General features: G+C 37.4%; 1 protein-coding gene across 6 annotated transcripts in view; it reads right to left on the bottom strand.

The window, feature by feature from the left end:
* Positions 1 to 2,237: 2,237 nt before the first annotated feature.
* Positions 2,238 to 11,254, bottom strand: part of NINL (ninein like) — a 182,964-nt gene continuing 173,947 nt past the window's right edge. For all 6 annotated transcript variants that reach the window (XM_020987407.1, XM_078149684.1, XM_078149685.1 and 3 more), the window contains 2 exons: positions 5,935 to 6,048; positions 2,238 to 3,243 (listed from right to left, as the gene is read on the bottom strand). In XM_020987407.1, coding sequence (XP_020843066.1) covers positions 3,052 to 3,243; positions 5,935 to 6,048 — 306 coding nt within the window. In that variant the 3' untranslated portion in view covers positions 2,238 to 3,051. The remainder of the gene's footprint in view (positions 3,244 to 5,934; positions 6,049 to 11,254) is intronic.

Genomic DNA, 11,254 nt, shown 5'->3' with positions numbered 1-11,254 from the left:
TTAAGGTCAGCTACATGTAACATCTCTGTGGGTTATTTTCCATTGCCTATGGCATTTTTATAATCATGTCCTAATCTAGTTTCTACAGCATCAATAATGTGTAGGACTTTGAAAAGGATAGATGACTTTTGAAATTTTAACTATGGTTCTGTTCTGCATTTGGCCCTCTCCCTTTCCATTTATATAGCACCTGCCACACTGCTTTGCATATTTGTAATGCTAATAACAGGGGGGGGGTGGGCACAGGGCAGAGAGGATTGCAGTAGCTTTCCCAGAGAATTCATTGGGCTTGGGTGTGCAAATTTTACTTTCAAATCCTTTTTTTAGAAAAAGCTATTCTTGCTGAAGTATGGAATAGAGAATAATGAACTGATGCATTTATAAAAACCTAAACTTAAACCTTGCTTTAAAACCACTGGTTCTGGTTCATTTTACTTTATAGTTTCATGTGATAGCTCCATGTAAGGAGTGCCTCTCAATTATATGGTTGACAGTGTCACGATTGTCCGAATCACATTGACATGGCATAATTTAAAGAATGCTGCACTTGGAAGCAGGAGAAGAGAGTTCAAAATTCCTCCTCTGATACTAACTTTTTAAACATCAGCAAATCAATTCTTTGAACCTGTTTCTTTATGCATAAAATGGAGATAATACCTGTAATAACTACCTTCACAGTCTGCCCCCAAAACATACATTTTGAGAGGGAATATATAGAGAAGACTCAGAACTATATAGACAGTTTGTTATAGAGCGAGAATTCTCAACCTGGGGTGTGAATTTGATTTTTAAAAAATATTTTGTAAACTATTTCAATGTAATTGGTTTCCTTTGTGGTCCTATGTATTTTATGTATTTAAAAACATCATTCTGAGGAGACCATAGACTTCATTATACCGCCAAAGGGGAGACAAAAAATAAAAACGCTGTAGGAACTCCTGGTCTGTAGTTGAAAGAGTGCTGAGTTTGGAGTCAGAAGATCTGGGTTCAAATCCCAGCTCTACCACCATGTGCTTGAGTTTCCTCATTTTTAAGTTGAGGGGGTTTGGACTAGATAACCTCTAAAGGTCCCTTCTAGCTCTTTAATAATCCTGTTATCCTAAATGTATGAAATGCCCACTACCTGAGTCTGATTGCTGTAGTTTGACATCTAGGTTCTCAAATCTATACTTCCTACGTGGGCTAGACATTAATGCATCCCATTCTTAGCAAGGCTTTGGAGGGGCTGAGGGAAAAGAAGTATACACATGTACTATTGGTATTGATCTGAAATTATACCCCCCAAATTACTAAAATGTGCATATCCTTTCACCCAGCTATATACCTGTATGTATAAACTTATATACCAAGGAAGTCAAAGGAAGAGGAAAAATGCAAATATTTATAGCAGTTCTTTTCATAGTAGCCTGTCAGGCAGTCTCAGATCCCCTGCAGATAAGAAGGGTCCTCAGCAATCAGAAAAAGGCTAGCCCAGGAGACCGGCATGAGTTTTATTGACTGACTCACAGCTTCTTTCATGGCAGTCAAGTTGGAAACTAAAGGGATATTGTCATATTGGGAAATGGCTAAACGTGTTACATGAATGAAATGGAATGTTATTGTACTATAAGATATAGCAAAATGGACATTTCCAGAGGAAGTTGAGAAGACTTGTTTCATCTGATGCAAAATGAAGTGTGCAGAACTAGAACAGTCTTCACAGTGATAACAATATATTGAAAAATAATTTTGAAAGCTTTAGTACACTGATCAACATAATGATAAACTACAAGTCCAAAAGAATGGAGAAACACCAAACCCTTTCTGACAGAGAGATAATGAACTTAACACTTAAAGGCATTCATTTTCTGATGACTAATGTGAGATTTGTTTTGCTGGACTATGCATATATGTATTTTTCAGGTTAAAAAAAAAATCAATGAAATTATTCATGTATACTAACCATAGAAAAGAAACTTAGGTATTTGAGGAGTTAACGAACTAAATAGCTTGGTCACTATAACCTCCAACCCACTTTCTTAGGTCTACCTGCTTCTGAAATGCTTTTAAGTTCAAATCTGGCCTCAGATACTTACTCTGTTTGCTTCACTTTCCTCAACTATAAAATGGGGATAATAGCACCTACTTCCCAGCATTTTTGAGAGGATCAAATGAGATAATATTTGTAAAGTGCTTAGCCTGGCACATAACAGACACTATATAAACACTTATTATTTAGAAAAAGAAAATCCACAAACTTTCAGACATTGACATTTTTAATATTAAAACTTTTCTTATTGAAAACGTACCAAAGCAAATACAGTAATTTCATTTATAGCTATACATTTAGATAAACCAAATATCCATGGTTTATATACGCACAGATATAAAAACTATACATTTTTTTACATATAATACAACTTCCAGTGTAAAGACAAAACTCAAGGGGAGAAGATTGCATTTACAATAAATAGCATCATGACCTGAGCCCATAGACCTGTGTGCAACCTATGCAGTTCCCTTATTGTAGGGTAATTTGCTAAAAGAGGGAATTCACAAATAAAGAGCTACTTGTCATGTCATGAAGTGAGAGTGCCCCTTTACATAGTTTTTACCTGGGTACAAAAGTTAAAATTACCTGAGTCAGAAGGAAATAACTATGGAATGATCGATCTTAATAAAGATTTGCAAGATAATGACTTTCTGCTCATCTGGGCCAGGGGAGACCAAAGGAAAGCCTTTGTTTTGTTGAAATGTGTTTTGTTGTTTTTCCCTCCCATGCATTTCTCCCTGAAGAAACCACCCCACCCTCCATCACCCAATCAATAAGCAGTTAAACTCTGTTGAGAGGCAGATGGGAAGTTACCCAAGGTCAGTTGAAGCCCTCAATGAACACTTGACAGTCCATCCCAGGGGTGAGGAACCTGCAGCCTCAAGGCAACATGTGGATCCCACTCTGGACCCCAATATCGTGATCCCCATCTGTATGATGGGACCACTAGCTGGTTGTTCATAACTGGCAAGATTCTTAGAAATGTGAACATCCTCTCAAAAGGATTTTTTAAATAGTTTTTACACAGAGAGAGATGCTGGAGTGATCTTGTTTATTAACTTATTGAGAGCGATAATCTTTTCTTCCAAGACAAAATTCTTTTTCTCAGCACCTTTCTGCTTCTGTTCTGTAATCTGGAGAGCTTTCATTAGGTGAGCATTTTCCACATACAGGTCTTTTAGCAGCAAATCAGATTTTGCATTCTTCGCAAACTAGGAAAAAACAAGCAACATATACTACTTGATATGATGTTCCATTCTATGATCCTACATCAGGTACATTATATGTTTGATAAATGAATGTGCTTAGGGACCCTGTATATCACACGGTGTTCACTTAATATGTTATGACTTTGATCCAGAACTATAAAAAATACTAATTGATGAGTGTTTTTTTCTCATTCATAGTAAAAATGGTGACCCTCAAACTACAGTGTGGAAAATCAGGGGGAAAATGTGATTTTTAATATGAATTTTAAAAAAGTAGACAAGCCATATCTTTTTTAAATTAATTTTTAGTTTTCAGCATTCATTTCCAATAAGTCGTATCAATGAGCTATTTATTTTGAGAATTCTTAAATTTACCAGCTAATTTTCTTGTATAGGAAGTAAAATAAAACCAGCATGCTTTAGTGCTGGCCTGGGAGAAAGCTAGGGCCCTAGGAACACTTGCAAATTTCTATTCATTAAATAGTTTTAAGCTTATTATATGCTGATGACTAAAGTCCTACTTTAATACCTCAAGGCATGTGGGGCACTTACACCATCAGAGCCCAAGATCTGTAAGATCCTACCAAGCTGGAAAGGCTTTGAGTTATAGACCTGATCATGGATTCTTATCATCTCAAGACCTCCTAAATCTGGAGAGGGTCACCATCAAATCAGTCAAAAGGTGATGGATTTTTTAGCCAAATCAACTTTTTGAACATCTATTAATTCATAGAAGAGTTGTGATCTACACATTTGTTGAGTGAGTTCCTACACTGATGAAATCACAAATCCTTGAAATAAGAAGGCTTTATAAACTTAAGAATTTAAATCTGCTGTTGACAAGATTCAAACATAATTTTCATTTATAATGATGTCAATACCAACCCCTTATTCCTGGTCATGTTCAAGTTATGGAGGTACAGGTTATCATAACACAAGGACTGAATGCTTGTAAGAATACAGACTGTTTGTTCTACATGAAATGTTTCCTGCATTGGAATGTGACTTGAAAGATCTTGTAAAAAATGACTTTTTATATATTAAATGCACAGATGCATTTAATTTGTGCAGAGATGTATAAAAGTGTGCAGAGATGTATCCTGGGCAGTCTCAGTCAAGGGCATCTTCAAACCCTCCAAAATAGCACCTTGAGAGCAGAAACTATTCACTTCTGTCTTTGTACCCCCAGTGCCTTTCACAGTAGATGCTTAATTTCTGTATCATTTAATTTCAAATAATAAAACCACCAATAATAAAATATCCTTTCAATTTCTTTTAGAATTCTTTGATTTTCTGAAACATTTATAGTCAACAACATTTTGTTGTTCAGGTGTTTTTCAGTTGTGTCCAACTCTTCATATGACCCCATTTGGGGTTTTCTTGGCAAAGATACTGGAGTGATTTGCCATTTCTCCAACTCATTTTACATATGAGGAAATGAGGCAAACAGGGTCAAGTATATTGGCCAGGATCACACAGCTAATAAGCATCTGTGACCAGATTTGAACTCACAAAGATAAGCCTTCCGGACTCCAGGCTCAGCACTCTATCCACTGCACCCCTAGCTGCCCCCACTCAATACCATACCGTGTTGCATTTGATTGCATTGTGTTTTGCTCTTGTATTAAATAGGGATATCTTGCATCCTTAACTATGTCATAAACTTGCACACACAAGACCTGTGTCTTCTTTTGAATCTCCTGCTGTGCCTAGCAAAGTACTAGGCATTCAATAGAGGTCAGATTACCCAGTACTTATACTGATGACTTTGGTTTTCATTAATTAGATAGTGGCTTTTCTATTTCTTATTTAAAGCTATTTGGACATTCTAGAAAATGTTCAATACATCTAACTCCCCTCATATGTGGTCAAAGTAAATGACCATCCACAGATTGTTCTTCTTCTCCAGGTGTTCCCAGGTTAAACATCAGTCCTGTCTGGACTACATTAAAAAAATTAACATTCATTGGTGGCAGCAGTGGGAAGTATACATTATTCTCAAAAGATATTCTAATTTTTCAAGTCTTACTTCCATGCCAGAAAACAGCATGGCACAGGGAATAGAATTTTCAGGAATATCTAGGTCCTGAATCTGATACTTATTGCGATGGGAGACCACTGACAAGCTACTTAACCTTTGCATCCCTTCAGCAGTTCCCTAACTGAGAGACCAGATGGATTGGGATTGGGATCTGCAATGGTGGACAGACTTCCTATACAAAGAGTTTTCCATGCTGATAAATCAAGAATCTTTGTATATTTATATATTTCTTTTTGTCACCAACTAACAAGTGTTTAGCCACAGAGCCCTAACATTCTTAGAGCTTAGAGACTCCTTAAGATATCATTTCTTGTTATTTTGTAAATGAGAACACCGTGACCCTAAGAGATGAAATGTCTTGCTCACACTTTGGATCCGGGTCTCCTGATTTCCCATCCATCACTCTTTTCTCATAGCCCATATCAAGTGTCTAGGATACACAGACTGGATGAGGAAATGGGCCACATTTAAACTCAAAAGCCAGTCCCTGGCTGCCAAGAAGTATTCTCTAGCAGAGCCCCAGGCTCAGCACTGCTTTCTCTGCACTGTAATCTACAGCAGTCTTCTCCAAAGTAGCAGATCAATATCATTCGAAAAAATATTCAGGAAAAAAGGAGGCAAATACAAAAATGGTTAAAGCTAGCATCACTTACTTGTTCTTTCAACTGTTCCACTTTCTCTTGCAACAGTATTTCCATGTTTTTCAAATTCATTTCTACCTCTTCCACCCTCTCTTCCATATTTTTAAGCTGTTCTTCATGGTGTTCCTGTCAGAAAAGTGTACAAATCACCATTTTAAATTCATAGTGGAATGGCCTTGTTTGTATACTTCAAAATACAGAGCAAATCTGAGTATCTGAGATATACATACATATCTGAATATAGGTTTGAAACTATATGCAGTAATGCTTTAGAAAGTGTTGCAATGCTAACATATTAAAATATAATAGAGTAATAGAGTGGGCTAAAATACCATAAAAATACTTCCTTTTAAAAGAGCAGGCTGATAGGTGGTAGTACAGTGAATAGAGTGTTGGACCTAGAGTCAGGAAGAACTGAGTTCAAATCTAGCCCCAGACACTTTCTAGCCGTGTGACCCTAGGCAAGTCACGTAACCTCTGTCTTCCTCAATTTCTTCAACTCTAAAATGGAGATAATAATAGCCCTTGTTGTGAGAATCAAACGATATAATTGTAAAGCATTTAGTGCCATGTCTGACACACAAAAGGTGCCATCTAAATATTCGTTTTTTTCTTTTTCAAGAAACCAGAGTCAGACCACCTAGCCTATTATTAAAAGACGGCTCAGGGTTAGAAAGTAGAATAAACCTAAGAGTTTTATAATTAATGCTTTGAAAGTGATGGAATAATAACCCAGAAGGTTTTCCAGTATAGTTTTCTTTACATTTAGTCTATCCTATTCCAATGCTGTGTGACCTAGGACAGTTCACTAAACCTCTCAGTGCTCTAGGCAACCTTCTAAGATGATAAGCTGAACACAAAGTGAGGATATGCATCAGTAGAGGAATTTTTCTCACCTGGGAGTGCTCTTTATGATAATTCCAGTCTCTATCCCTATTCCATTGTTCAGCCATAATTACTTGTAGCCTACTATTTCTTACATTATTCTTTCTCTTTGTAATTTATACTTCCTAAATATTAGAGCCTGCCTATATTTCAAGATCTCAGATCTCTTTCATGAAGCCTTCTAAAACTTCTATGTCAGACCCCAATTATCTCTACCTCTTCTAAATTACTGACAGTATTTACCATGTGTACCATTCGTTTGACAAGCATGTAATGCCCTGAAATATTTCTTTTATTTTATTTAACTGCTATTTATTGCTTTCTATGATTTAGCACATGCGTATGTCCAAAAGGGAGGGAACAGTTTTGCTTTACTGTCTGTCCTGGTCATACCACATCCACAATACTGTCTTCAATTCTGGCCATATTTCAGAAAGGACTTTGAGAAGCTGACATGTGCCAGAGAAGGCAACCATCATGGTGAGAGACTCAAGGAAGTCCCACACAAGGATTTACTCAAAGACTTTTTTTGCCTGGAGAAAAGACAACTCAGTGGGATTTGTCTCCCATGACTGCGGGAAGATGAGGCTGGAATGACTGCAATCTTCAAATATTTTACAGAGATATCATGTAGAATTCACTTGTCCTACCTGGCTCCAGAGGGCAGACCTATGATAGAAGCTACAATTAGACAGCTTACAGCTAAATGAAAGGAAAGCATCCTTAAATGGAATGGATTGCTTTCTGGGGTTGTGGCTGGCCCCTCACTGGAGCTGTCATCTGGGATGTTGTAGAAGATATTTCTATTCAGGTACAGGTTGGACTAGATTTGAGATTATGTGATCTGTCCTGCATATTCATCTCTGCTCCATTCATCCCTTGGGGGCTCTTTTCTTGACTCTGGAATTTGCCTGTATCTTTTGGGGACTGACATGCTTCAAAGTAAATGGAATTTCTAAGGGCAGTTCAAGTAATCCTACTCAGGGACTTTTCTTCCTAGTATACAGGTATCCTAATGTACAGGTTAATTACCCCTGTTTCTATTGAGTTTGCCTCTGGAGAAGCCTTCCTAGTTAATCCTGGGAGAGGCTGACTGCCGTAACACACTGTAAACCCATGTTCAATACTGTATTGATCAGCTCTGTCAGCATACCACCATTAATCATCTTCTGGGTTTCAGATAATTACCTCTAATCTGTCATGCTTTGTTTTTTACTCTCATCAAAGACAGCACTACTTCTCAGCTTGGATTGACTACGGTTTTTAAACTAGTGCGTGGCTACCAACCTTCTGCTGTTTATATCAATTTGGGGCGGAGAAGGAGAGGGAAGAGTTCAGATCTATGGTTTAAGCAGTCTAGGTGGGGGAAGTCTAGGTGTGGAAATTCCCCCTACTGATGGAAGATCAGCAACTCATCCACAATTTTATATTTCCTCTAATTTTTTTCCAAGAAATTTTGAACTCATAAAGCTATTGACAGCATTTAGAAAACTTAAAGATTTATGTTCTTCAAAAGTGACACTGGACTAGAGAATCCCTGATACAGTGGATAAAGCATTAGATTTGGAGTCAGGAAGACCTGAATTCAAATCCCAGCTCAGACACTTACTAGATATGATATTGGGCAAGTCCCTTACCCATTCTTTGCCTCATTTTTCTCATCTGTAAAACAAGTGGTACCTTCCAACTATAAATCTATGATCCTATGACCAAATTGTATGGTCACTTCTCAAACCACTTTGTATCATGTTTCAAAAGTATTACTTCAATACTTAAAGGATCTGTGGTTTCACCTGTGTGGTTACAGGTTGCAACCCCTCCATATCTTGGTAGATCATTTTCACTTGTTCTTCTGGCCAAAAAAATTCTCACCTGAATCCGACCTCCTGATGGCGAGTGTCTCTGCACTTAGGTAGGCAGGTTCTTAGACTGCAGATATACAGTCCATTCCTGTGCCTATACTTGAAGACTTCAGCCAAAGCATGGAATAGTGGCTAAAGGGCTGGACTTGACATTAGGAAGACCTGGGATTGATTTCTGCCTTTGATACTATGTCACCTTTTCAACCCATTTAATTTCTCAATCTGTTTCCTCAACTGCAAAATGAAGACAGAAATACCTGTAGCATTTATCTCGAGGCTTTTTGTAAGGATCAAATTAAGTAATCTACATAAACTGCCTTATACATTTTGAAGTACTATGTAACTAGCAGTTATCACTATCACTAGCATTATAATGAAGCATCAAATTAATGCTTTAGGGCAGAAATGTCAAACATGTGAACTAGATTTGGCCCACAACACTCCTGAGTTCTGGCTGAACCAGATTAAAATATAATCGGGGAATATTTAACAAAGTAAATAAAAATGCAATGAAATATAGATAACATTGATACATGGTCAATATGCAATCTGCAAACATCTTAATATATAGTTTAGTTGCTCTGTTTAGATTAGAGTTTGACACTGTATTGGAGGAAGGCATTCAAAATCAGCATTGTTGTTTTGTTTTTTTAATTTCTATTTTTTTACTTTTTTGGTGAGGCAATCAGGGTAAGTGACTTGCCCACGGTCACACAGCTAGTAAGTGCCAAGTGTCTAAGGCCAGATTTAAACTCAGGTCCTCCTGACCCCAAGGCTGGAGCTCTATCCACTATGCCACCTAGCTGTCCCCTCCCCCTCTTTTTAATGAACCTTCAACACTATTCTTCCACTCAAAAACCTTCAGTAGCTTCCCACTGCCTACTGAATAAAATCCAAGCATGGCATCCATGACCCTTCACAATGTGGTACAAACCTCTATTTCCAATCCCATCTCATGCTGTTCTCTCCATACATCCCATGCTCTCATCTACTTCACTGTTTATAATTCTTTGGCCACTCCTCGACCTTTCTGGACTCTAGGCCTTTGCTCAAACTGTTCATTTTGCCTGTAATGCTCTCTTCTACCATCTGTATCTATTCCAATCCTACCCATTCTTCAAGATATAGCTCAAATTCCATCTTCTATGAAACATCTGGCACCTCGGCCAGAGTGACCTTTCCATCCTTTGAACTTTTCGTACACCTTCACATGTTAAAGCATTATAATTATAGAGGCTGCATGGAATAGAGGGTAGAGTGCTGTGTTTTAGGTATGGAAGATCTGGCTTCAAATATTATCTCTGACACTAGCTACAGAAAAACCTAGGTAAGTCACTCAACCCCTGTGTGACTTAGGCAATTCCCACAGACTTATCTTCTAAGCCATAAATGTTTATGATATGCAATATGTTTAGGATATTTGAACATTTACTAATACCTGCAGCAGCAAATAGATGGAAAGAAGACTCAGTTTTGAGTTTCTCTGAGGCCCTTATTAAGCAAATATAAATTCTTAAATGCAGCTTAAACAATCATCTGTAGCTGTGTTCTCTCCACTAGGTCACCCCCCCAAAAACATTCCAGAAAATCCAACATTTTTAGGGGAGCATTCAGAAATCAATGCATTTATGGACTGGAATTCTAGATAGCATTAAAAATACATCTCTCAAATTAAGACAGAATTAATAGAATTTCTTTTAATCACACCATTTCCGTAGATGTCTCCTCTCTGTCTCTGCCTTCCCTTTTCCTCTCTGTCTCTTGTCTGTCTATGACTCTCTCTATATATTTTCAAGTTATTTTTAATTGGTTTTACTTTAATTACATATGCTTTTGTCTGAAAACTTGTGGCTATTTCCTTAGTAGAGATCATTCTTGTTATTTGACTTTTTCATTGAAATAACCATATCTTTCCCTCAATTTCTTTCCTCTTTTCTCATTCATCTCAGATTTCTAACTCCTTCTTTAGTTCCAGTTTCCAGTGGGAATAAAATCTCACTCTGCTGTTATGTCTGCTTGGGTGTAACCTTTCTTACAGTAGTTGGTCTCTTTGACACCCTGTACCATTTCTGGAGATCCCTGAGATACAGACATGTATGTTAAAAACAGTGACCATCTTTCTCTCCTACTTAGTAATAGCTCACAGTTATATAGCATATGTGTAATTTAAATAGTTTTCTAGCACCACAGCTCTGTAGTATTCATTCTGATCTGTGACAGATTTTAATACCCCCAACATTGGTTTTGAATATGAAAATCCAGAGGTAAAGAATAAATTGGTGAAAACACTTTGTGAGACAAAGATCCCTAAAGGTTTTGTTTTATTTTTAAAAAGAGAGGAAGGCATTAGGAATATGTTGTGTTTTCCATAAAGCCTCATGGGAATTCATGTGCAAATTAATTACAATTCCTCTCATCCCCTCCACTGGTTGGCCTGCTGGAGAGGTCCAATTTAGCAGTATCTTGGTTTTGAGAACAAAAAAAAGCAGCAGCCATGAATTTTAATGGACTGGCTGCACAGATGTAATCAGTTATCTCCTAAGCTTGCCCCTTTTTGAATGGCCTTTAGAGAGAAAAGCCAACAT

The sequence above is a fragment of the Phascolarctos cinereus genome, unplaced genomic scaffold (genome assembly GCF_003287225.1).
Source record: "Phascolarctos cinereus isolate Bilbo 61053 unplaced genomic scaffold, phaCin_HiC Scaffold_2;HRSCAF=192, whole genome shotgun sequence".
NCBI classification, from domain to species: domain Eukaryota; kingdom Metazoa; phylum Chordata; class Mammalia; order Diprotodontia; family Phascolarctidae; genus Phascolarctos; species Phascolarctos cinereus.
The sequence above is the reverse complement of the archived record's forward strand: the minus strand, read 5'-3'. Positions and strand labels throughout refer to the sequence as shown.